The sequence below is a fragment of the Sorex araneus genome, chromosome 6 (genome assembly GCF_027595985.1).
Source record: "Sorex araneus isolate mSorAra2 chromosome 6, mSorAra2.pri, whole genome shotgun sequence".
In the NCBI taxonomy this organism is placed as follows: domain Eukaryota; kingdom Metazoa; phylum Chordata; class Mammalia; order Eulipotyphla; family Soricidae; genus Sorex; species Sorex araneus.
Window position 1 is genome coordinate 1,842,374 of NC_073307.1, and position 27,501 is coordinate 1,869,874.

The window sequence follows — 27,501 nt, forward strand, 5'->3', positions numbered from 1 at the left end:
GCCCTTCCCGTGGGGGGACAGGACTGCCGGCCCGGGACCACAGTTCAAAACCTTGCTCATCTGACCACACCGATGCTTTTAAAATACTTGGTCACTGAGTAATACATCCCTGGAATCAAGCTGATGTAAGGTTGTTACTAATTTAGAAGCGTGAGCCTAATATTGTCTGTGTAGTGTTACTCAGAACTCCAAGCACCCCCACTGTCACAAAGCCCTCTGGGGCACACAGCAACACAGTCCGAGTCAAGGGGCTGTGGTCACTGCTGCCGCCTGCCCAGCCCTAGCCCCTCCACCGCTGCGGAAGCTGGCCTGGAGGGGTTCCCACAGGACAATGCGGCTGGTCTCAGGGGACACCCTTCTTTCTTGAGAACCACCACCCTAAGCTCCTTTAGACAAGCTGATTCCAAGCTCCACACAGAATTCACGACAGGAAGCGTGAGTTTCACGTTGGCTGAATTACTGAGTAAGACCCAGACGTCTTTGAACACAGACTTTAATGGTAACAGTTCCTTTAAGCTCGATTACCCTTAGCTATTACAAGTCTTACGCGGGTGTCACTGTTAGACAATACTGAGCGACTTGCACTGGGATCCTCGTGAAAGAAAGACAACTTGTAAGTGTAACCAACAATCATTTAACAGGTTTGTTATGTCAACACAAAAACATGGCTAACCGGAGTCACCCCAAATCACTAACACAGTATGGTATCTGAAGCATTTTCAACTAAGCCATTAAAAAAAAGTGAGTGTTTCACTACCCCTGAGACCACTAGTTAACTGTGGTTCATACTTTAAAAAATTGTGAGTACACCCACACAAGAAAGCAAAGACATTTTCCTTAAAAAAATTATCACATTGCAAACTTGCACAGGAACAAAAACTTCAAATATTTAATGTTGATTTACTATTAACAGGTCAACTGGACTATAATTCTCATAGGTGAAGCAAAACTTACTCTTGAGTTTATGCATTAGAAGACAGGAAATACACAGGAAGAACTGATTTTTCATCTATCTTCTTCAGTCTCACGCATGGCACTAGCGTTGAGGGGGGCGGGCAGAGGCAAACTCTTGGCTTCCTTTGAAGGTCTCATGGGAGATGACCCAGTCCAGTGTCCGGACATTCAAAAATGTGGGTTTTTCCAGGTAACTTGACTGTTCTCTAAAACCCGGAGAAGCCTGTATGGCTTATTCCCTTAGAGTTGACAGATTGTTCTAGGAAAGCACTGGAGCTAAGGACTGGACACATCTACCACTCACGACGGTGTTTAGGGACGTCATCTCTATAGATGCCTACAGGTTATCTACGGCCAAAAAGGGTCAGTTCGAAAGCCTTAAGGGATCCAGAAGCTCTGACAAGTATGTTTTTTTATTCATGGTTGGCTTTCAAGAAATCATATGCCAACTAAAGCTGTTATTTAGAGAGCATACTGTAGAGGAATCTCAGAAGAAACAAGTTTTAAGGAGACGAAAGTATTTACCTGTGGAGTGGTATGTTACTAGTATTAATATCTCATATAACTTGAATCCAAAATAATTTTAACAATGACAGCTACTCATGTCTTAAAGGAAAATAATGAAAAAAAAAAAATTCACTCACTGGAAAATTGTATAGCTGGATTGATATTTCTCAATGAAATGCTTATTACAGAATTAACAAAGCCAGAACATCTTCAGAAGGCATGCATTTCACTTCATTTAGAGAAGAACCTTAAGCCAATAAATCATGTCCAAACTACATATTAAAATGTTTATATATAAAAAATCAAGCTTTAACATTTATTTTATATCTAGCTTCCCACATCTGTGTGCAGACTAGGAACAAGATTGCACATGACTTTAAGCAGTGCAAAAATGAGTAAGTGGAGAAAAGTCACAGATGTGCTAGCAATCGGATACAGGATTTTAAGAAAGCAATGGACAAAATAAAAATAATTAGGGAAAAAGTAAAACCAGAGGGTCAGAATAGGAAGGGTGAAGAATGATAATGCCCTTGTTACTACAGAAGTTAGTGGCACACATAGCACTTGTCAAACAAAAATAATCCAATAGCATTGACTTTTATTCATTCATGTTAAGTCACCTGAAATGATATCTGTTGCACTTAGATGCTCATTAATGTAAATGGCTGAACAGGTCCAAGCCAACGGACACTCAATATCCCACACAGTTAAGTCACTTCCACATATCCTTAGGACAACCCCCACACCAAACAGTACTTTATTTTGTAAATCTTGACCCATTATTACTCCCATGTTTTTCTTTTTTCAGCTGTTGAGTGTACAAGGTGAAGGAGAAACTGAGTTAGATGAGGGTTGCACCTGGAAAATAAATTTAACTGCACATACTCATCTCCACATACACTGCGGGTCCCCAGCGGTCTCGGCGGCCCGCGCGGCCAGTACCGAGAGAGACTGGGCCGCACCATCCCAACAGCTTCTTCATTCTGCACGGCTCAGGCCAGTCAATGTGTGAACCTGGAAGAGACTGTGCACTTTTAACCACACATGGCAAAATAATCACTCTTTCCAACTTTACATCATCATTTGATGTCAGACAACGAAGCAAATCCCAACAGTATATACAAAAAAACAGCTTTGCATTTACAAAAGATTGTTTCCCATACTGATTAATCCAGGCAGCTAACTCATTGGTTTATGCAACTTTATTGAAGAAAAATAAATTGATTACTAGCAGAGCTATTAGTTGATCACTCATCCATTGACAACTTGCATCATTTATTCAGTGCTATATTAAACAGTGTATTGGAAGATAGATTAACTAATAGCTCCAAGCCTCCTAACAATTTAAATGAAAATTACAAAATGTTTGAGACCCTACTTTGGAATACAAAGGGTGTTGACTTCCAATTTCCATTCTCTGTAGAACAAGAACAGGTCATTCCTTTATTGACATGCATAAAATACATCACATTTTCTGTTCTGCTGATGCTATAGGTTCGATACCAATTCTCCAGCCACATCAGTTATGAGCATAAAGTGTATCATGTAACCTCGCATCTCTAACAGTGGAAGGCTTAACAGATGGGTGCTGCTAAAGCCATGCTGCTCGCTGATGTGACCAGAGCCCGCCATCTCCCCGCAGACGGCTTTCTTCAGCATGTTAGAGGGAGGAATGGTTTAGTCTCATAACCAAGTTAGAGTGAAGACATTGGCCACATAATACACATGCTCCATTTAAAAAAAAAAAATTCTGAATCTTGGGCAACTGTTCTCTTGTAACTACTTTATAGTTTCTAAAAGCAGTTATTGTCCAAAGCTGGAAGAACGTAAGTCTTCTCAGATGAGCATGTGAATGAATGGAGGGAGGTAAACAAAAAATAAAATTAAAAAAGATGAGGTCTGATAGGGGAGCAGCCGGATAAGAAAATCAAAAAAGGAACAGTAATTTAAAGTTTATTCCAGCTATAATGCAGGTTATTCTGACTTTAAGGTAGCATCACATGGCATACTTCTGAGTCCATTCCCGAGATATTCTGTTGTACCTGGAAATAAAGAAGATGTTATTTTAAAAGTCTTTGAAAAACCTGCACTACTCGAAGGGAATGATTAATTTTATTTTACCTCAGACTCGCCACGGAGTCTCTAGCAGCTATGATCAGAATAAAATCAAGGGAGAAACAGCACTGGTACTCAAAGCAACGTGGGAAATGAAGACCTGGGCCTTCCACACTGGAAAAATAGTATTATGTTCCGAAACAAAGTGGCCATTGAGATCAGAAGGCCTCGGGAACACAAAGGCCTTTTCTCTTCCCACTGCAGAGCAAATGTCCTATCAGAAACGCTACAATTGGTTTCCATTCCACTTCAACATTTTATAGTTCACGGACTTTTGTCAAAAAAAAAAAAAAAAGTGGAAACTTCGAAGGAGGCCAGAACCCAACAATTAAGCTTAATCTCGCCCGAAGCCTAGAGAGATGCGAGTGTTGACAGAAGAGAAGATGCCCGAGACCGGAGCACGGCCGGACGCGGGGGCCCTGGGGGAGCGGACGGAGGGGGCGGTCCCAAGAGGTGGTGTGCGAGGTGTGTCCAGCAAAACCACACGGGCCGCCTTTAAAAGGGGCGGTGAGCACAGCAGCGAGCCCGCTTCAGACCATGAACGAGACCTCCGGACAAGACTCAAACCCCGAAGGCCAACAGGCAGTTCACGCACAAGCAACTCCTCAGCGGTACTGGCCCCTTCAGCCTCTCCCTGGTCACCGCCAGGGCACAGGCTACTTACTGACCACAGACACCGCCAGCCCTGAGAAACGGACATCGAAAGGGAAACATTAAAAGGTACAGGGACACGTGTAGAGTTACAGCTTGAATTTTTTTAAAAAAAAACCCGAACCAGCTTCACTTCAAACCAAGAACTAAATATGGCTCAACCACATTTGTCAACATTTAACAGTTTTTCCTACCAATTCATGGTGATTTCACTTAAGCATTATTTTCTAAAAAAAGCCAGCACTTTTAGTCAAATGTTTCACTTAGCACACAGGGTACCCCAAAGTAGATGACACTAATGCATGCTTGTCAGTAATGAACGTTTCAGTGAGGCTGAGGCTGCACTAAGTGCTTCCCCTGACATTCTCTCTTATTACAATAACAAATTATAACAAAAGCATCACAATCTCACAATCCATGTAGTACTGGTACAAATATTTAATATACCAACTTTTGAATTAAAATTTAAGCACCATGGTAATTTGAAGATACAACTTAAATTTCCATTTCTTTCTAGTGCGATAATTGTGTTCTCATGCAAAATAAAAAACAAAAAAAAAAAACCAAAACAAAAAAAACCACCCAACCAAAAAAACAAAACCTAAAAAACTCAGTAACAAACAAAAACTCTCAAGCAAGAATCACTGGCTGTTTGTTCAAAATAAACAGAGGTCAGGCGGTTAAAGGTGGGGCCGTCAGGACACTGCCATGTGTTACCTGGTGTTAGTGGACACAGGACAGCCCCCCACATGCACAGGTCAGTGCCGCAGGACCATAGTAAGCGCACCGGAGTGCAGTGCAGAGCCTCTTACCCTACAACATAGCGTATTTCTCTGTCCACTCTCTCGCTAACCTATTGTACCTAATTGAACAAGTACACTTAGCATTAATCATAACAAACCAAAGTTGTAACGGTGAAGTTCTACACGATGATTCAAATACTCGTGAAATTTAATCAACTTTTTTACAACAGTGCCAATGTTTTTCTTTTTCAAAAACAGAAATGACTGAAGTGAAGCACATTTGCTTTCTTCCCCCTCGATATGATAAAGTGAAAAACCATCGAACCATGTTAGAAAAATAAAAATCATTTTAGAAGGGTTTTTCACTGTCCCAAATTAACAGCTACTAATTGGGGGGGAGAGGGAGAGATAAGACACTGCAGTAACTGGCTTTTTATACAAGTAGACGAGCTTCCTATACGGAACGTCAACAATCACCTTACCAGAGACCGCATGTTGGCACTGCCACCTAATGAGCCCGAATCATGAAGAAAACCACTTTATATTATTTCCTTTTACTGCCATATACTTACTTATCTCTGTCTGTTTTATAGATCCGTGCAATCTCTGGCACTAGGGGGTCATCTGGGTTTGGATCACATAGCAGTGAACAAATGGATAAAAGAACTGCAAGAAAACAAATTAGTTTCCCAACATCGGAAATTTGAATAAAAGTGTTACTTTAAAACACATTATAAGCCAGAACATCGAAAGACTCTTTATACCTTAATCTCGGAGGGACAGGGGGTTGGAGTTGTGTGGGGGACCATATGGGACACTGGGGTCAGCCATGTGCAGGGCGAGAGCCCCTCCTGTTGTACCATCTCCCCAGCCCCCCGGACAGGTTTCTGCTTTACAAGAGACGTGCAGGAGGAAATGCTGGGGCCAGCAAGCGGCCACACGGGTGTGATCCTTGGCACCCAGGATCCCCTACTCCCGCAGGTGTGATCCCTGAGCACAGTGCCAGGAGGTGAGACCTGACCACCTCTGAGGCTCCAGAATGAGGAGCAATGAATGCTGAAGGCACCCGGAGAGATGGAAGGTGGCAAAGCCAAGTCCAGGCCCTGCCCAGAGGGTTCCCTCCAAGGCCCTCCAGGAGTGACCAATGAGCCCAAACCAGGAGCGAGCCCTGAGCAATGCTACGTGTGGCCTCCCCGCCCCCACCCAAAGAACTGCCAGGAGTGGCCCGGCCCTGAGCAACACCTGGGAGCAACCCCCACCATGTCACATGGCATCAGACCAAGATGTTCCACTGGACTCTCAGGGGGAAAAACCCTTAGTATCTGTGCTCAGGGCTGGAGACAGCGGAGCAGGCAGGGCACTTGCCTTGCACGGGGTCAACCCGGGTTCAATTTTGGGCACCCCATATGATCCCCCAAGTACTGCCAACAGTGATTCCTGAGTACAGAGCCAGGTGCAGCCCCAACCCCAACCCCACACCCAAATACATTCTGTACAGTATTGTTCCCAGCGGAGGCAGGATGAAAACGCCACTCTGTGCTGCTCTTGCGGACATCCTACATGAGTTTCTAGCTGCTCCACTAATTAGCATTCTGTGTCCCTGAAGAAGTCAGACTCCATCCCTCAGTACAGGCTCTCTCTCTACTGCAGAATCTAAACAAACTAAATTTTGATGTAGTTATGGCAGGCAATCTTTGGAAACAAAAGCAAATGCAAAAAGAAGAATACATGAATCCAGCACATAATTATACTGGGGGTAGGGGGCAAGGGCACAGTGCTGGGATGAAACCAAGTTCCACGGATGTGAGGCTTTTGGAGTTTAGTGCGTGGAAGGCAGATGGAGACGGAAAACTCTGTACATTTACAGATGTTTCAGCGTCAGGAGTGCATTCCTGAACTGCAATAAAATGTTGGGACTTAGCATAAAGGTTCTAAAATGAACAGCAAGTATTCCAACAGCGCTAAAATTTATGCCAAAGTAAAAATGCCTATGGCCAGCAGACCCAACTTTCTCTTTCCCCAGAAGTGATTGCAAACCCATGAAGGTGGGGACACTCCAGCACTCGTGAGGGGGTTCATGGGATCCAGGGGGCCAAGAATCCTGCCCTGCAGGTGGGCCAGACTCGGGAGGGTCCCAGTCCAGGAGTTAGGGCCCCCAGAGCACTGCCAGGGATGGCCCATGGTCCCTATTCCCCACTGCCACCCCCAAAGGACTATCACTCGGAATAGATCACACACACACCAAAGAAATTCTCGTTAAGGTACTAGTTATAACTCTCGCAAGAAACAGTCAGGGAATCCTGCCAAGTATTCAACCAGAACATGGCGAGTACTTCAGAGTTAGCTGATTGGTGGGGGAGAGGAAGCAAACAGTGGGGAGGGTGGTTTGCCTTACACCCTGGCATCTCATACGGTGCCAAGTTTTGCCGGGAGTAACCCCTGAGCACTGCTGGGTATGACCCAAAAGAGTTAGTTGATCTGGGGCTGGAGCGATAGCACAGAGGGTAGGGCGTTTGCCTTGCATGCGGCCAACCCGGGTTCGATTCCCAGCATCCCATATGGTCCCCTGAGCACCACCAGGAGTAATTCCTGAGTGCAGAGCCAGGAGGAACCCCTGTGCATCGCTCGGTGTGACCCAAAAAAAAAAAAAAAAAAAAGTTCGTTGATCTTTTCCAGTTATCTAGGACACTGGCAAAATAACCAATTTTTACTCAGTGTCAAGGATCAAGCCCACCACAATATACTGAAGACAGACTTCATTCTCATTAAGCAGTTCTGGGGTGGGTAATATTATCTGTTAGGTCAAAGTGACACCCCAAGCCTCTGCAAACCAAAAGATAAAGGGAAACTACCTGGGATATTCATGTGGTCACAGACACTATGCTTTAAGACATTTTCAAAAAAACAATAAAATACTAGGTGCCAGAGAGAGAAGCCAGAGCTGGGAGTACAGAAGCACGTGTTCTGCATGTGGGATAAGGGTCAACCCTCAGCACTGCCTGCTTTGCCCCCCCAAACAAATTCCTCACATATACACAAGAGCAGAAAAACAAATCCTAAGTTTCCTAAACTAGAAAGCCCAAGATTCCGACACTATGCTGGATGGCAGACATACCTGTTCAGTTTAAAGGCGATAAGCAAGTAAGCGATTACACGGCTCAGCACTGGAGAGATACTACTACAGTCTATCACATTGCCAAAATTTGTAAGCAAGGCCCAGTAAGAGTCCAATTTCAGTTTCTTTTCCCCCTGAAATCTTTCACATATACACAGGTTCCAAGATGAAATTTCTTCGAATAATTAGAAAAAAAAAAAAAATCAAAGCTCAAAGACGGTATCTCTAGAAGTATTTTACCTTTAGAAATAGTTAAAGCAGGAGACCACTGTGATCTTAGAATATCGAGACAAATGCTGCCATTACTGTTAATATTTGGATGATAAATTCTTGTTGTAAATGCAACCTAAAATTAAAAAAAAAAGAGCTTTAGGTGTTTTTATCAAAACAAAAACAGAAAAAAAAAACAAAAACACAACAACAAATATCCTAAGCTTAAAAAAAAAAAAAAACCACACCTGAATGGTTAAAGCCTAATTTTATGCACAGAAGGACAAAAATATCACATGACCTGGTTTTTACATTCTGACCAAGATGCCTTGGGTAGGACTGTTTTTATTATCATATCATCTGGATGGTAGGTTGGATATTCAAAAGGTTACCTTTACATCTGTATTTATTAGATAAGGAGCTTCTAAACATAGCTGAAACTTAATAGCTTAAAGTAAAATTTCAGCTCAAATCTCCGTTTCTCCAAAATACAAATTAAATATTTAAGTTGTTTTTACCTAAAGTAACTGTTATACCTGAAAAAATGACTATCACAAACACTCAATGAGGATTTTTTATAACTATTTATATTGAATGTTAATGGCTCTGTAATAAAGCATATGATTTAACATTGACAAAACTAGTCATATAAAGCGATTTATTTGTTCATCCGCAGATGAAATTGATCCTAGGCTCTACCACAAGCGTAAGGTGCAGCACATGTGTTAGCACCAGTACACAGTGCTCCCCAGAGGGCGACACCGCCCCAGCCCGAAGCTGCAGGGCGACCTAGAACTACGAGGGGAAGAGCCCCAGAGGCGGGCGGAGGGTGGCGCCATTATTACCCACAAGGGGTAATGAGCCAGGAAGCCGGGGACCTCTGGCACGGTGTGCCTGAGCTGCGACACGAAGGGCAGCAATTCCATTTCCACTTACAAAATTCACACCCAGGCACAGCTGCAGCTAAAGGCATCAGGTAAATCAGTGACTCACTTACTATTCTCAGGTATTCTTACTCACCGGTCTATGTACATGTACACACGTGTAACCATGTAGCTTTAATGCTCAGAATCTGAATTTCTAAGAATATTCAACTGCTGAAATAAAGCTTAAAACTTTACTCCCAGACCCTGGGGAAAATACTTGCCTTAGGTGGTTTGAAGGGGTAGTCTGTAGGAAAATGAATTGTCAAAAAGAATACACCGCCTTGATATGGGCTGTCATTCTGTGAAAAGAAAACTATATTTAACTCTAAGATATCAATGCTAAGCAATTCATTCTGGTAAGTCAAAGTACTTTAGAGAAACCATACAAGAAGCCGGGGTGGGAGAGAGCTCACACCTGCTAGCTGATCACATATGCTTTGCATGCAGGAGGCCTGGGTTCAATTTCGGCAGAGCACTGCCCAGTATGGTTCAAAACCTAAAAATAAACTGTAGCACCGTTGTCCCGTTGTTCATCAATTTGCTCGAGTGGGCACCAATAACGTCTCATTGTGAGACTTGTTAATTGTTTTTGGCATATCAAATACACCACGGGTAGCTTGCCAGGCTCTCCGAGAGGGACGGAGAAAATGAATCCTGGGTGGGCCGCGTGCAAGGCAAACGCCCAACCCGCTGTGCTATTGCTCCAGTCCCGAAAAAGAAACACTCCAAAATTTAAGTGTTCTGGGGCCTGAATCTCATAAACATGAAGCATCCTAATCAAGTCTACATACAATGTTGTATGTCGAAATACAAATTTGAAAATAACCCTTATTTTCAGAATATGCCACAAATGGCCATACACATGTATGTATAATCTACATACACAAGTTGCTCATCCTAGCAATTCAGATTATTATTTTTGGGGGTCACACCCGGCGATGCACAGGGGTCACTCCTGGCTCTGCGCTCAGGAATTACCCGTGGCGGTGCTCAGGGGACCATATGGGATGCTGGGACTTGAACCCGGGTCGGCCGCGTGCAAGGCAAATGCCCTCCCTGCTGTGCTACTGTAATCATCAGGACAGACAGGAGGCAGGGAGCCAGCAAGGGAGTGGGCCTGACGCCTCCCATCACCTGGCCCCCATGCCCCCCCCCCCCCCCCGCCAAAGCATCACCATGTCCCTGGCCCAAGCACTCAACAGTGCAGGCAGCTGCCCAAGGACTATGAGGAGCACCCTGCACACTGCTGAGTAGGGTCCCCACCAAGAATAAGGAAAACAGATTCTTGAGACTCTGTTTAACCCCTAATTGGCACCTAAAAGATCTCATTTAAAATGCCAGGAAAGGGACGTGAGAGAACAGTGAGTGGGGAAGGTGCTTGTCTCGCACCGTCCAGTTCAGGGTCAACCCCTAGACTCCATGTGGTTCCCTGAGCACCACCAGGAGGGAGTCCTGAACATCACCAGCTGTGACCCCCCAATGTACCCCAAGAAAGCCACAAAGGCTTTTCTTCAGAATCAGACTCAATGCTCCAATAAAAAGGACTGCTTGATTTAGAAAAGGAAATGTGTGCCTCATGTGAGAGAAAATATGGATGCCCGCGCTAGTTTTCTTTTCTTCTTTTTGGGTCAAACCCGGCGTTGCACAGGGGTTCCTCCTGGCTCTGCACTCAGGAAACTCAGGAATCACTCCTAGTGGTGCTGGTGTGTGTGTGTGTGTGTGTGTGTGTGTGTGTGTGTGTGTGTGTGTGTGTGTGTGTGTGTGTGTGTGTGTGTGTGTGTGTATGGGATGCTGGGAATTGAACCAGGTCGACAGTGTGCAAGGCAAATGCCCTCCCCACTGTGCCATTGCTCCAGCCCCAAGGATGCCTGTGTTACAGTGTACTTTTTCCTTCACTCTTGCTCACTTCTGTACGAAGAATTTCCTTAACAAAAAGCCTGGTTAAACATAAAAATAATAAATGAAATCTTAAAACACTGGAGGGGAAAAAAAAGACAAAATAGTGACTAAAAATATTTCATGGTCAAGTTGAAAGACAACATAAAACTGCCCAATTGCTTGAGAACATGCAAACACCCTTCAGGCCAATCTGTGAGCGTAGTGACTGGGCAGTGCCAGCACTCACTCCTTCCCAGCGGGGTCGCAAAGCACCCAGAGTCCTTTCTAAGGCCCATTCCGAGTATCAGGCAAATACAGCACATTTCAAGTCTGACAGCTTCTAGAACTCAATCTCCAGCTCTCCTCTCTTCTTTCCCAGCCACGTGGAAGAGACAGAACAATTTCTCTAGTGAGCTTACAGTCTGGCAGAAATATGTAACAACAGATCTAAAGGCAGGGACCATCACCCGGGATTCGAAAGGAAACGTTCCCTCACTGATGAAACAAACTCCAAGAAACTAGAAGACGAGAGCTACAATTCAGGCCGAGTTCTCCCTACTCCAAGCCTGTCTTTCTTTACACTGTCTATAAAAATTTAATTCAAGAGCTGAGGTGGTGACAGACCCAAGAGACCCGAGGAGGGGGTGGGCAGTCCTGGTGCTTAAGAGGAACCAGAGCACCAGAAAGCGACCCTCACAGGGCGCCAGGTGAGAGGCCCTGCGTCCCCCGGCCCTACGCCAGCGGGCATCGTGCTGCCACGATGCTGCCACTTGGGATCCCTGTGCCCCTTCCAGCCCCCCAGCACTGCCGGGAATGAGCCCTGAGCTCCAGGGCCGGGAGAGTGCTGGGTGTGGTCCAGAGCAAGCACGGGCACCAACACAGGGGCTCCTGAACACACACCCCTTACTGACAGACTGACATGCTCCTGAACACACACCCCTTACTGACTGACATGCTCCTGAACACACACCCCTTACTGACAGACTGACATGCTCCTGAACACACACACCTTACTGACTGACATGCTCCTGAACACACACACCTTACTGACAGACTGACATGCTCCTGAACACACACCTTACTGACAGACTGACATGCTCCTGAACACACACCCCTTACTGACACTGACATGCTCCTGAACACACACACTTACTGACAGACTGACAAGCTCCTGAACACACAACACCTTACTGACAGACTGACATGCTCCTGAACAGACACCCCTTACTGACAGACTGACATGCTCCTGAACAGACACCCCTTACTGACAGACTGACATGCTCCTGAACACACACCCCTTACTGACAGACTGACATGCTCCTGAACAGACACCCCTTACTGACAGACTGACATGCTCCTGAACACACACCCCTTACTGACAGACTGACATGCTCCGGAACACACACCCCTTACTGACAGACTGACAGGATCTATACAAATACGACTCAAGAGCAATCAAACATGTAAGTTTGCAGAAGACGCAATTTCGAAAATACCACCCATGCTTCCAATCCATGCAAACATGCTCTGAGAGCTTCTGAGCAGAGGTGACCTAAGGGGACACTCAGGAAGTCTCTAAATGTCGTCTCGTGGACCCCAAGCACCGGGAAGGGGCAGCCGGGAGCTGGAGTCCGGTGGTGAGGCAGGCAGCCGCCGCCAGTGCTCCCTGCAGTCCCCTGAGCGCAGCCCGCCCCAGCATGTGTGGGTGTGGCCCCAGTTCCCTCCTCCCGCAAAGGGGAAAACAGAAACGACTAGAATGGGCCTCAAGGCCGTACAAGGTAAGCACCTCGAACCCTGCATCATCTTCTCCAACTCTCTACACTTTATCTCTAAGATACCCAAGATGGAATCCATCCACACTAGTAAAGCTCTAGTAGTCTTCTCTCAAAACAGTTTTTTAGTCTTAAAGACCCTCAGAAACTCAGATCACCTCTTCTGCCCCCAGAGCCAACTACTTCTGCTCAGGACTTTGGGCCTGCGCTGTTGTGACGGACCGACCACTATGGGCATTCCGACCCTCACCGACTTCTCTGTCCAATTTACCCTTCACCACGGTGCTGATACAAATTACTGCCTAACGAAACAAGAGCTTTCAAAGTGTCCAATATGGCCCCTACCAATCTAGTACCTCTAACCTGCAGAACGGAGGCTAAGAATCCCTCAGTCCCCGTCAGGCTCTCACACAGGGAGGGCCTGCGCTCTCCCGTGAGGGAAGTCAGTCTCTGGCCTCAGGACATGCTTTCTTCAGTGCGTGGAAGCAGGTCTTGAGCGGGGAATGTAGTTGCTGGCAGAAAGCGTGTCCTACACTCGGGAGGCACGGGTCTGACAGAGCGGGCAGCAGAAGGACACTTCATAACCTTTCCCAGTTTCTCCCGCCTATTTCCTAGCTTTATTCAAAGGTCTGCAGGGAAGATCAGCATTTAGAACACAACAATATACTTAGTTGAAAAAAAAAAAAATAACCCCCAGACCAATAAAACAAACTCTACAAACCAATTATTCAACTTCAGCTTCTGTGGCTGATTCCGCCCAAGCTACCAAAAAGCCACTTTGCTCACACATACAGACGGGAATTAGTTTGGCTCTTGAAATAAGTCATTTCAACCTACCTTCCTGCCAGTTCCCAGTTCCATGTCCAATTAAGGACAGTACATAATATCAAGATAGATAAGAAGTTACCATAAAAGAACTACCATTTCTGTATTACTAAAAACAAAGGGGGCTGGAGCGATAGCACAGCAGGGAGGGTGTCTGCCTTGCACACGGCCAACCCGGGTTCGATTCCCAGCATCCCATATGGTCCTGAGCACCACTAGAAATGATTCCTGAGTGCAGAGCCAGGAGTAACCCCTGTGCATCACCGGGTGTGACCCAAAAAGAAAAAAAAAAGCAAATTAATCACTGGGGACATTGGTGGAGGAATGGATGTTCGATCAGTGTTGACTGAAACGCAAACAAGAAAATTTTGTAACTGTAGCTCATGGTGATTCAATTAAAACAAACAAAAAAAAAGCAAAAATTTTTAAAAAAATCATTTAGGATCACTGCGGGACCTTTTCTGAATCACATCTACATGTGACCTAGGGTAGATACTATCTAATCATGCTGCTTTCTGATCACATCACAAACACTGAAAACCCAAAAAGAACACTTTAGAGTAACTATAGAGGCGGCATCTAAACTTACTTATAAAATAGTTATAAATAGTTATAAATACTTATAAAAATAGTATGTACTCAGGGTGAGTTTGTATAACCTTTAGCACTTTCCTAAAATCATCTAACCATCCAAGGTAAAAATCAACCTTAGAAAACAAATGTTTCAGGCAATGATGCAAAATTGTTTTACGGTATTTTATTCATTGTTTAATGTTTAAATACTTCAGAATGTATCTTCTCTTTTAAAACAGAAAATTACCACTAGTCATTACTACAAAAAGGTGAGGGGGCCGAAGAGGCAGCACAGCGGGTACTTGCCGGGTAGGTAGCTTGCCTTGCATGCAGTCGACATGGGTTCAATCTGTGGCAATCCATATGGTCCCCTGAGCATAGAGCCAGGAGTAAAGCCCTAAGCACTGCCAGGGTTTTGCTTTTGGCCCTTTCAAAAGGAAAGAAAAACTATACCGAGGTAACAAAAGATACTTGATTGGCGGGAGAGGCAAAACTCTGGAAAAGATAACTCACCAGTTAAGAACTAACTCATGTAATTGAGTCTTTCCAAAAACTAAGGCACACTCAAGACTCAAGACTATTTATATGACTATTTAGTGAACCCAAACACTAATATAACCTCATCAGTTTTTGACTATCAATAAAAATCAAAAGTTTAACATTCTTTATACTCACAGGTCCCATAATCGTGGCCTGCCAATGGAACACTGAAAGAGAACGACACTTATTATTATCTAGGACATACAAGCTTTCCCCCTTTAATTACCCATAAAAGCCAACTTGAAAAATACTTACTATCATCCCCAACGGGGCCTGCAGAACATTGTGCTGGAGGGTCCCGGGCCAAATCACTAAGTTCCTACACCAAGACAAAAGCAGCGGGTCATTCAGCCTGAAGCACAAACAAGGAGAGCCACCTGTCGCCAAGGACTGCCCCACTCTGTGACTGCGATAAACCACCCACTGGGGAAAACACAGAAGCAACTATTTCAGATTTTCACGGCACGGTAGGCTAAGGTTTAGCTCAACGCGTCACTGCTAAACCCAGAACCACGCGGCACCCCCAATGGCCGGCCCTACAGGCCCGAGGCGAAAAGGCTGAAGTGGGGGGCTATGGCATGAGTCTACGGGGCACACCAGAGCAGGGGAAGCGCAGCAAGGCATGAAGGTTAGAAAAAGGTTGAGACATATGGGCCTGAGAACCATACCAAGAATCACCCCGATAGTGCTCACAGTACAGGTACGCTGGCGTGACAATTAAGTGTGTAAGGCAGTTCCTGGCACTGATACCCTGCGATGATTTCAGGGTAGCTTTTCTTTCTCCTGTTTCAAACACCGGCTCCTTGCACCCACACTACCCACTGACCCCATGCTCCACGTGGAGGATCTCCCACGGGGCTGAAAGACCTTTGTTATGTGCTCAAATTCCCATAGCTTCACTTTATCTTTTGCTAATGGTAACTCCGCCGCGGGGCTGGGTGCCCACGGAAGAGGCAGCTGCGGCCACACGAGCCCAGCACCACAGGAACCAATGGAGCCAGGCTGAGCGCCAAGCCCAACGCCCCCTGGCCTCAGCGCCACACTTCTCTCCTCTTGTGTGTGCAACCATGTGTAGCCTTCAGGGAATCTGATATAACTTAGGCAACTTTGTTACTATGGGGGCTGGAAGGGGGGACAAACTTTGTGATGAAGTTCCCGTCATACAGTGAGCGAGTACCCACTCGCCACCACCAATGCTCCCAGTATCCCTCCCACCACCCCCTGCCTCTGTGGCAGGGACCCTCCCTCACGCTCCCCTTGGGCGTCACGGCTTGCAGTGCAGGTACTAAGCGTGTTTGGTCCATAGTCTACTTTCAGCACCCATCCCATCCCGAGCGAGCCAAGGGATAGCTCCTGAGCACCGCTATGACCCCGAGCCCCAAAGCAAACATCCAACAGTAAGTCAGGCTGGGCAAATGGCGCAGAGCTGGAGCAAGGCTCCCCAGGCACCAAAGTGTGCCCCTCTCCCCCAACGCCCCAGGCGGTGTCCTGGGCACTGCAGGCCGAGTCCAGGATGCAGAGCTCCATGACGAGCCAGCAGCAGCCCAAGCACAGCCATGTGTGACCCAAACACAAAGCGTCAGTCTGGAACTGTCCTGTGCTGATCATTTTGCAATGTACATACATTAAGTCACTACCTATCCAAAACTAGAAAATGACACATCAAGTTGCCATCAATGGGGGGTGGGAGGTAATCGTGAGTCTCAGCGATTTTTCCTGACACTGTGACGCCAGATCCTTATCTGAATTAAAACATAAGAACCCCACAATTCACACTCTTAAGGGGATGGAAAGGCCTTTGCTGGCCCATGTGACTACCTTTTATGTCCAAAATTACACATTTTGGGGCTGGAGCGATAGCCCAGCGGGTAGGGCGTTTGCCTTGCATGCAGCCGACCCGGGTTCGATTCCCAGCATCCCATATGGTCCTCTGAGCACTGCCAGGGGTGATTCCTGAGTGCAGAGTCAGGAGTAACCCCTGAGCATCGCCAGGTGTGACCCAAAAAGAAAAAAAAAAAATTACACATTTTAAGAATGGGAGATAACCCATTCTAGACACTTGATTCAGTAGAAATAAGACTGGGGGCCCGACTGACAGCACCGTGGGTAGGTTGTCTGCCTTGCACGCAGCTGGCCCAAGTTGGATCCCTGGCACCCCACGTCCACCCATGTACCGCCAGGAGTAATTCCTGAGTGCACAGCCAGGAGTAACCCCTGAGCATCACTGGGTGTGGCCCCCCACCCCAAAAGAAAATTACAGAAGATTATCCCAAAATTAATTAAAAGAAACTAAAGTTCTAGCTTGTTTTTTTCTTTTTTTGGTTTTTGGGTCACACCTGGCGATGCTCAGGGGTTACTCCTGGCTCTGCACTCAGGAATTACTCCTGGCAGTGTTCAGGGGACCATATGGGATGCTGGGATTTGAACCCGGGTTGGCCGCGTGCAAGGCAAACGCCCTACCCGCTATGCTATCACTCCAGCCCCCTAAAGTTCCAGCTTGAAAGACAAAAACAAAGCACAGAAAATGGCAAATAATTCTGAATCAAGATTCAAAACACACCCCTTGCCCCATCCCTTGAAGTGAGAAGAAATGTACTGGCACTTTTACTCAACTATTACTGAGATGATTTTCACAGGTCATTATCAAATATTGGAACAACTGGTTTTTTGCCACGAAAATTCAAGCTTTATTAGAACAGCAAGCTCTGCATTACCACCATTATTTTGGCTTTTGAGCCACAGCCGGTGGGGGTCGGGAGCTACGTGGTGTAAGAGTACGCTCAGTCGGTGGAGCACTCAGTCGCCGTGCTCCTGACGATGGACTCTACCAAGGGCCTACTGTACCCTGTAGTCAGAACCAACCAGTGTCACGGACAATTTCCCCAAGTTCGATGGGGCGCGGAGGGCCCCTGGAGCACTGAGCTAAGCAGGAGACGGTTTAGTGCTCAGGGTCAGCGCAGTCAGTCTCGGGACAGGCAAGGTGTGAGACCTGTAGGCGCCCCCAGCCAGAAGCTACTTCACACTGTCTGAATAAGCCCCTTTCCTGGAGGATCAGTGTCCCAAAAGCCATCTTAAGGCTAAAACCCTGCTGTGACCCTCAGAACCACCTCTCCTCCATGAAACAAAGGACCAAGCTCTGAATTTAGGGAGGGTGGCTGCGGAATGGAGACGGGACTAGAGGTGCCGGAGGGACAGAGGAGGGCTCGGTACCCGTAACTACACAGCAGCAGGGGAAGGTGCGGTGACCCCCCACCTGCTGACGCTCACCCTGAACAGCCAGCACCAGCCCCGCGCACCACACCACCCGCACCCCTACCTGGAAAGCATCTCCTTTAAAAACCCTACTAGCCAAGTCCAAATGCCCCCGTACTCCAGACACACGCACAGCGCCACAGACGGAACGATCTGCGCACTCCCTGAGTTTCGGCCCCTGCTGATGGCACACAAGGACCGATGTGGGTTTGAGACTGAACTTCGGGGCTCCAGACCTTCGAACCATCTCACCAGTCACTAAGCCCAACTCACACCATTTCCTCAGCTCTGCAATATAAAGCTATTTTAACAGGAAAACCAATGTTTTTCACATGAACACAACCAAAAGCACTTTGGCACAGACTGGGAACTGCTGGCAAGCAGGCCGCTTGCAGACTCCACATCTTGAAGCAAGATTTCTGGGTAGGCACTAAACCAAGAACCAATCTTCTACCATGAATAAGCTACGCCTCAGAGCCATAGCTCACTTAAGGGTGACGAATCTTTCTGCTGAGCTGTAACATCTGCACCATGTCATCTGGCAATTATAATTGTCAGGCTATTCATACACTAACACAAGCAAGTCAGAGAACATTCATAGATGGGGCTTTAAGAACACATTATTAGGCTGAGTCATATGAAATTACGAATATCTGAACATTTTTAAACTAGGGATTGCAATTTCATGGACTCTAACTTAAAATGGTAAGCCCTTAAAATCTTACTTCCTACACTGCTTAAGTATTGAAATATTGCTAAATAAACACCTTGCAAAGTTTCTTAGGAATCTAGCCCCAGTTGTTTTGGAGATCCAAGCCGTGCTCAGGAAGGCCAGGAGCTACCTCCAGAACAGCCAGGCCACACAGCCTATGGAGGGCCAAGGAGGCCGCCCCTGCCCCTGCAGTGTGGGAGGGGCTGTCCACGGGGCGCCATGGATTAAGTCCTATAAACTCGAATCAGGAATTCCCAGTCACAGCACTATCCCCCCAGTACCTTAATTATCATTTTTAAAACCCTTTGCTTTTAGGGCCACACCCAGCAGTGGTCAGGGGTGATTCCAAGTCTGCACTCAGGCATCACCGCTGGCGCTGCTCAGAGCGTCCCGGGATGCCGGGGACTGAACCCAGGACGGGCACGTGCAAGCATCCTACCTGCTGTACCATCACTACACAAGCCCCCCTTATTATTTTAAGACTATTAAAAATTATTTTTTGGCTTACACCCGGCGATGCTCAGAAGTTCCTCCTAGCTCTGCACTCAGGGATCCCTCCTGGTAGTGCTGGGGGACCACATGGGATGCGGGGAAATCGAACCAGGTCGATCACGCGCAAGGCAGAAGTCCTACCCACTGTACTACACTGCTGCCCCCATTTTAAATATATATATATGTATATATATATTTTTGCGTTTTTTGGGTCACACCCTGTGATGCACAGGGGTCACTCCTGGCTCATGCACTCAGGAATCACCCCGGCGGTGCTCAGGGGACCATATGGGATGCTGGGTTTGAACCCAGGCTGGCCGAGTGCAAGGCAAACGCCCTACCCGCTGTGCTATCTATCACTCCAGCCCCATTTTAAATAAATCTAAATGCCCAGAGAAAAACTAACTCATTTTAGGGCCCCACCTAGCGAGGCACCAAGCCTTCTGGTGCTCTGCCAGGTGCTGCTCTCAACGGTGGCCAGGAACCAAGGTACCAAGGCCCAAACCTGGGCTCTGGCACGCCGAGCACAGCCCACAACCCACAGCCCCCGGCCCCCAGCCCCCTGAAGCACTCTCCCAGGCCCAACCAGCAGAACTGACAATGGAGATGCAAATACCCTACTTTAAACATGCACATTAAGAACTTCCTATAGGAAAATTTTCTGCACTTTGATACATGTGAAAGAGTGAAGACATAGTCTTGTTAAAATTCATTTTCAGGATTTTATTCTCACAATTTCTTTCTTTCTTTTTTTTTTTTTGCTTTTTGGGGTCACACCCGGCAATGCACAGGGCTCATTCCTGGCTCATGCACTCAGGAACTACCCCTGGCGGTGCTCAGGGGACCATATGGGATGCTGGATTCGAACCTGGGTCGGCCGCGTTCAAGGCAAATGCCCTACCCGCTGTGCTATCACTCCAGCCCCTATTCTCACAATTTCTAAGAGTCCTTCCCTCCAAATTTCCTATGGCCAAGAGAGCTCTGGAGAAATATGCAGAGATCCACAGTAAGGCCAATCAAATTGTGAAAATCTACTTTAAATTGAAGATTAAAAAAACGGTCTAAATCATTTTGAAGACCACAACATATCTTTTAACTTTCGTACTGGCACTTCCCTCCTAAAGTACACATCCTGCAGTAGGCATTTTTACAGATTCAACAAACCACTGTACAATTTTCATGGAAATGCTTTTCCCTTACTCCAAAGCACGACAAATGCTGAGTGACAGTAGGCACTCCAGAAACCAATTACTAAACACAGGACTCACTCAAAAGCCACTGTGTTCACTCAGCATCACTGCTTCCTCAGCTCAGAGGCCTGGAGAGTAACCGGGTCTCAATCTCGCCATACCAACTCATCTGTCCATTCCGCACCCATGTCCTGTGAAACCTTTCAGTAAGCTGTAAGGACCTGGCCCAGAGCTCAGGCAGGAATGTGCCCTCAATTACACGGTGAACCCGAAGAAGCCCAAGTGGCGGCAGATAACCAAGAGCTGGCTGCTGCTATTTCCATCCACAGCTCAGGCCCCGGCAGTTGTTTTCCCCCAAAATCCAGGAGGGAGATGAAAATGAAAAGGACCTTACTGTTAACAACTCAGACATTACTCCACTAACAAAGTGGTAACGGAGGACCCGAGGTGTGACCGAGTGCAGGGCACTTGCCTTTGGCACAGCCAACCTAGGTTAGTCCCCAGCACCCCACTCAGCCCCCTTCCAGGAGTGATCCCTGAGCAGATGAATAGAGCTCAGGCTCAGCCCATCTAAATGAAGCAAAATTTCAGACCCGAGGGAGCAGGGAAAAGTCATCTGTCCTGTTCTCTAACAACAGTTCAATCTGTCAGCCACAGAAACTAGAGATTACTTTCAAGTCGTGAATAAAATGTCAAGTGTACTGCTTCACCCAACAGTATTTACCAGGGCCGGGAGATATTACAAGGGTTAAGGTCCTCGCCTTGCATGCCACTGAGCCTGGTTCCACGCCCGGCACCACACAGGCCATTCTGAGGAGAGCACCATGGTGGCCCCATCAGCGTGCCCAGACTGATGCTTACATCCCTATTGTCAAAGGTCAAGCAGCTACACTGGAAGACACAGTGGTTAATTGGGAATACTGAGCATGAACCATGTTACTGAGGAAAGAGTATCTCAAACACTTTCTACCTTTACCACTTTATGAAAATATGAACAATCTTAATTTTACATTCAACCCCACAATGGCAGACAGTAAAATTAAGTCGAGACCCCGAGCTTCAGAAAGGATAGCAGAGCTTAAATATTTGCTCGTTTTAAAGATAGGGGCCAGGGATAGATGTTGAGTAGGCTGCTTTCTCGAAAGGGTCTTCTTGCATCAAAAATTTATATAGCTAATTCAATACAGTATTAGGCAAACTGGAGGGAAAATTATGCAAATTCAACTCTCCAATCTACTCCAGGAACAAGCTCCCTAGAGACTGAGATATAGAAATGTGATTTTTTCTTCTTAGAAATTTTTTTTGGGGGGGAAGGGGGAAATAGATTTACTGAAGGGAAAGAAACTCCCCAGGCAGAAAGAAACTTTGTACAGGACTACTTTCTGGACTTAGAAATTTCAGTGGAATTTGTTGCCATTGGTTTTCATCATAATGAAATGATTTTAAAGCTTAAGAAGTCCAGGGCTGGATGGGGCTGGAGTGATAGCACAGCGGGTAGGGCGTCTGCCTTGCACGCGGCAGACCCGGGTTTGATTCCCAGCATCCCATATGGTCCCGAGTACCGCCAGGAGTAATTCCTGAGTGCATTGAGTCAGGAGTAACCCCTGTGCATCGCCAGGTGTGACCCAAAAGACCAAAAAAAAAAAAAAAGTCCAGGGCTGGAGAGGTAAGTGGCTCAGGTGCCTGCGCTGCCCGAGGCCAGTCTGGGCGCCATCCTCAGCACCCTACATGCCCCGAGCCCCCAGGGGTAACTCCACAGCTGAGAGTCTGAGGGACAGAGGGCAAGGCGCAAGGCACAACCATTGCAGCATCACACACAGCCCACCAAGCTACACCTGGTCACTCCTGAGCCAGGTGTGGCCCAGAGAGCCCCAACCCATCCAAAGCTGGAAACAAAAAGCTTAAAGCAAACAACAGGTACAGCCTTCCCCAGTGTTCTCCCCCAGAGGTATGTGATTAATCAGTAACAAGTCTGACCGTTCTGTTTGTGGGACTCAGGTCTAGTCTGACTTTGAAGATCTTTGCCTTGATTATGGAAAGACTTGACAGATGATCTTTGAGGCTAAAGGAGGAAAGGGGCTGAGGAGCCACAGCACGGGGGTGAGGTGACACCACTGAAGTCCCCCCAAGTAGCTGTCAGGTACATGCCCCTGAGCACCACCAGGTGTGGCCCAAGAACAAAAACACGGGGCGCCACACTCTGCTTGCTCTTTCAGAGAAGGGAGATTTCTAGGAAGCAACGAGCAATCCACACTGAACAGGGCCAGAATGTTTCATGAATCCTGGGACCCTCTGCTGGGACCACCGGTTTCCAACTTCTTACACCTGCAAAGTCATCAAGACCTGGGGCCAGTGGCTGAAAGCCATTACAGTTCAAATGCTAAGGATCTGTGGTGTTTTGGGGATGCTATTCTCATCGCCTTTTTTCCTTTATGGCCATGAGAGTTACCAAAGATGACAAAGATCCAGCAAGTCGAGATACTGGAAACTGCCTTGGCTGTAAAAATGGAGAAGTGGCCCCGATTCCAAAGAGTTCCTATAGTTGTTGAAAACACAACTACTACTCATGAATGGCCAAACTGTGAGCTGTCTCGTTCAGCTCAACATCTAGAAAAACTAATGCCTGTTTTTGGGGGAGAGGAGGGGAACAGGGTGGTCCACACCCAGCAATGCTCAGGAGTTAGTCCTGCTCTGCACTCAGGGGACCATGTGAGCAGCTTGGGATCAAACCCAGGCTGGGCACACGCGAGGCAAACACCCTCTCATGGTACCACAGCTCTGGCCTGCCTCTTACTAAGAACCTAAATATTCTGCCTTAACATTTCAATGACAGCCACTACTTACGTACTAGATCAATGAAGCCAAGATAAATATAAGAACAAAGTTTCTGATCTCAATTTTACCATTAGCACTTCATAAAATGCACTATTGTAAACTGTGGAGTTAGACAAGAGCTGTATGGTTCTTACAAAGATCAGCCTTTTGTGAAGAAAATAATTTTTTATTAACTTCAACATGGTAAAAATTCTCTGTATGGTACGTAGGTTAAAAATAGGAAAGAACTAACTACCCCAGAAACTTATGGTCACCAAGTAGTTTGTTTCAAAAGAAGCCAGTCTGGCAGATGTAAGCAATTTTATAGAACTGTAGACAATCAGAAGTCTCTTCCAAAATCATTTCAGGTTGCAGTTCGTAATTTCTTCAGAAAAACCTTCAGTCCCTTTACCTTAAGGATTAAAAGGTAGGTGCTGCGTGACACATTCATTACATCACCAACAAGACATTAACTTCCTGTTTAGTCGTAATTATGGGTGAGACAAGCATGCTCGTTCACCTGACAAGGTAACAAAGAATGGCTTGAGTGAATAATACTGCAATTTTCTTTCTGTTGACCACCACTAAGCCACCATTAAATCACGTTCTAGGTTATGCAAAGCTGCTGTGAGCTGGGTCCGAATGGGCAAAGACAGCCAAGGCTTTGATTCACAGCAGCTGGGCATTACAGAAACATGGAAACCCAAAGACCAGGCCAGTGGCTGAGAACAGCTACGTATATACCAGCCTTGAGCTCAAGACAAGACCAAGACTAATGCAAACTGTTCCAACAAAATAGCTCATTTAACTTCTCACAGAACAGGGGAAAAAAAAAGAATTTTAATTTTTATTCTTTTTATTTGGGGGGGGGCTAAAGATTGAGTTTTGAGAACGAACTCTACCTAACAAGGTAATTAGACACTCAACTAAATGCAACCATTTTAAATTCTACTAGCCATGAAATAAGATCACTCCGATGGTAGCAAAACTAAATTAAGAACATTACTTCCAAAGACGAAAACTCCTGTCTTAGAATTTCAAAACACTAGCATGCTCTAAATAGGGAAATTAAGGTATAAAAAAATAAACCAACCTACCAAAATGTTGTGAAGAGGTGAATTTTTTAATAACCCAATGCAAATATGCTTTCTGTTTCCTTGGCCTACTTCACCTACAAGTTGTGTGGACTGACGGGTCTCTATTCGCCCGTTTACACGCTTATTCCCTCTATCCAGAGCAGAGTTCCAGGCGGACAGCTCTCCCTTCCACCCCTGGCTTAGACCACCTCGAGAGCCAGGCTCGAAAGTTCTGATTAACGAACCTTTACGTTTATGGGTCTCAAACTTCACAATCACCTTGGGGGCATCCCAGAATCAAAGTGATTCCACCTCTAAGACCCCTGCACCTGCATTTTTAGGAATTCCGCTCTATGTTAGGACGCTGGGGGAGTTTAAGGGTCTACCCCACACTGATTCGTTAATAAGATCTTGGCCAGAAAAAAAAAAAAACCAAAGCCCAGCAATCCCTTTGGATACACAACTGAACGCGTGTCCAAGTGACAGAGCAGCGTCTAGCAGAACACAAGCAGGGCCGTGGCAGGGTGTGGGATTCCTGACTCCAGGGCCTCGGGAGAAGGACTGAGCACTGGACGGAGCGGGGACAGGGGGGATTCCTGACTCCAGGGCCTCGGGAGAAGGACCGAGCACGGGGCGGAGCGGGGGCGGGGGGGATTCCTGACTCCAGGGCCTCGGGAGAAGGACTGAGCACTGGACGGAGCGGGGACAGGGGGGATTCCTGACTCCAGGGCCTCGGGAGAAGGACCGAGCACTGGACGGAGCGGGGACAGGGGGATTCCTGACTCCAGGGCCTCGGGAGAAGGACCGAGCACTGGACGAAGCGGGGGCAGGGGGGTATTCCTGACTCCAGGGCCTCGGGAGAAGGACCGAGCACTGGACGGAGCGGAGACAGGGGGGGATTCCTGACTCCAGGGCCTCGGGAGAAGGACCGAGCACGGGGCGGAGCGGGGTCGGGGGTCGGCCTAGCCCGCGGCTGACCGCAGCCCACTCCCGGGCACCCACACCCGAGTCCCGCCAGGTGTGGCCCGGTAAGGGGGGCGAAGTGGGCGACGCCGGGGGCAGCGGGGACCCCGGGCACCCCCACGAACAGCACAGCGGACCCGCACCCGACCCCGGCCCCCCGGTCACGCGCGCCCTGCGGAGGGGTCGGCCCCGGGCGGGTCGCTGCAGTCCCACCCCGCGCCCCCCGCGCCCCCCGGGTGGCTCCCGCGCGCAGGGCCGGGCGCGGCCGCGCAGACAAACAATGCGAGTGGGAAGAGCCGACTTCCGGCCACGGGCGTCCCGGAAGGCCCCTGGGCACGGCCGGCCCGCGGGGCCCCGGCCAGGCCCCAGCCCAGGGGGTCCCGCCGCTCGGCCCTTCCCCCGCCGGGCGGCCGGGCCGGGCCCCACCTGGCCCCAGGCCACCTCGGAACCGGAAGCGGGCCGAGCCCTCGGGCGGAAGAGCGGGGCCCGGCCGGAGGGGCACGGAAGCGCCCCCGACCCGGGCTGCCCGCGCCCGCCGGCCACCAGCGGGCCGGCACCGGAGTGACCGGGGGCCGCCGCCCCGCCGGGCCCGGCCCGACCCGCCTCCCCGCGCCGCACGTGGCCAGCGGGGCGCGGGGCGCGGGGCGGGGGGCGCGGGCGGCCGGGCGGAGCCGGCGGCCCCGGGCCCTCCCGGGCGCGGGCCGGGCGCGGCGGGCGGGCGGGCGGGAGGAAGGCCCGGCCGGAAGGGCCGCCATCTTAGCGCTCACCTTATTGATCCGCTTCAGCGCCATGGCGGCTGCGTGTCGGCTGTCGGCGCTCCGTGCGCGGCGCCCGCTCGGCTGTGGCGCGGAGGCGGGAGGTGCAGGCTCGGCTCCGCCGCTCAAGGGCCCTGCGCGAGACCCGCCGTCAGCGCCGCCGCCCGCGCGCCCCGGCCCGGCCCGGCCCGCCCGGCCCGCGCCCCCCGCGCCCGCCCGCCCGCGCCCCCGGCCCGCGCCCGCACCGCCACAAGATGTCCGCGGGCGGAACTAGCGCCGGCCGCCCCTCCCCCCGCGCGCGGATCCGTCCGCCAACGGCGCCGCCGCCCCCGCGCCCGCCGCCCGCACCTGCTCGCCGCGGCCGCCGGCGGGCCCCGCACCGCCCGGCCGCCGAGAAGCCCCGAGAGCCGGAAGGAGACGGCGGCAGGAAGCGCAGGGCAGCGGCCGCGGCGCGCCCCGGCCCACGCCCCTCCTCCCCGCCGCGGCCCCCCGGCGGCTCACCTGGGGCTCGGGAGGCGGATCTCGCGAGAACCGCGTGGCCGGCGTCCCCGGAGCTGTGGCTCGCCGATGACTTAAGGGCAGTTTTGTGCGCTCTTCCTGATGGGGGCCCGCCCCCACGCCGCCGAGTCTCGCGAGAGGTCGCGCGGGCCCGGCGCGAGCTGGGCGGGCCTTCGGCGGGAGGCGCCGCGCCCGCCGGCGGCGGCGCGGGGGGCGTGGACTTCCGGGGCCGCGCGGGCCGGGCGCGCCCAATCGGGGGCCTCGGGGGGCGGGACCGCGGGCGTGACGCGCCGCCCGGGCGCCGCTGGGCGCCGCGGCTTCCGGCGGGGCGGGGGCGCGCGCCGGGGTGGCCGGGCGGGCCGGGCGGGCCGGGGGCGCCGGGGGCGGGGCGCGCGCCCCCCGGGACGGGCCTCTCCGCGGGCGCCGCGCATCGGCCGGGCTGACCTCAGCTGCGGGAGCGCCCGGGACCCGGGACCCCCGGGGGCCGCCCCCGCGCTGCCTCGGACGCTTTGCAGCCGAGCTGCCCCTGGGCGCTCCTGCCCGCGGTTTCTTTCCGGGGTGGGGGGGGGTCTCAGATGTCACAATGTGAGCAAGGACACGGTGACGCGGACACGGCGACTGGTTGCGCTTTGGACCCCTGCCCTGCCGCCCCCGGGACGGCGCAGGCCACCCCGCAGGTGAACCCGGTGTGCGGCAGCATCGCCCGCAGGTGAACCCGGTGTGCGGGCAGCGTCGCCCCCCAGGTGAACCCGGTGTGCGGGCAGCGTCGCCCCCCAGGTGAACCCGGTGTGCGGGCAGCGTCGCCCCCCAGGTGAACCCGGTGTGCGGGCAGCGTCGCCCCCCAGGTGAACCCGGTGTGCGGGCAGCGTCTCGCCCGCAGGTGAACCCGGTGTGCGCGCACCGTCGCCCCCCAGGTGAACCCGGTGTGCGGGCAGCGTCG

At 49.6% G+C, this 27,501-nt stretch overlaps 1 protein-coding gene across 2 annotated transcripts; it reads right to left on the reverse strand.

Moving 5' to 3' along the window:
- Nucleotides 1-477: 477 nt before the first annotated feature.
- On the reverse strand, nucleotides 478-26,754 carry UBE2D3 (ubiquitin conjugating enzyme E2 D3). 2 transcript variants are annotated; one of them, XM_055141978.1, is made up of 8 exons: nucleotides 26,565-26,754; nucleotides 26,076-26,197; nucleotides 15,065-15,128; nucleotides 14,945-14,976; nucleotides 9,443-9,520; nucleotides 8,326-8,431; nucleotides 5,543-5,636; nucleotides 478-3,503 (listed from the first exon to the last, which is right to left on the reverse strand). In XM_055141978.1, the coding sequence occupies exons 2-8, from the start codon at nucleotides 26,097-26,099 to the stop codon at nucleotides 3,458-3,460; spliced, it is 444 nt and encodes a 147-aa protein (XP_054997953.1). In that variant the 5' UTR covers nucleotides 26,100-26,197; nucleotides 26,565-26,754; the 3' UTR covers nucleotides 478-3,457. The 2 variants fall into 2 exon arrangements, with proteins under 2 accessions (XP_054997953.1, XP_054997954.1); XM_055141979.1 differs by lacking the exon at nucleotides 26,565-26,754 and adding an exon at nucleotides 26,412-26,551.
- Nucleotides 26,755-27,501: the final 747 nt, after the last annotated feature.

Coding starts and splice junctions, on each gene's coding strand:
- UBE2D3 (XM_055141978.1), bottom strand. CDS start 26,099: ATGGCGCTGAAGCGGATCAATAAG. Junction 15,129..26,075: donor CGCTGAAGCGGATCAATAAG/GTGAGCGCTAAG, acceptor GTCTTGGTGTAG/GAACTTAGTGATTTGGCCCG. Junction 8,432..9,442: donor ACCCCTTCAAACCACCTAAG/GCAAGTATTTTC, acceptor TTTTAATTTTAG/GTTGCATTTACAACAAGAAT.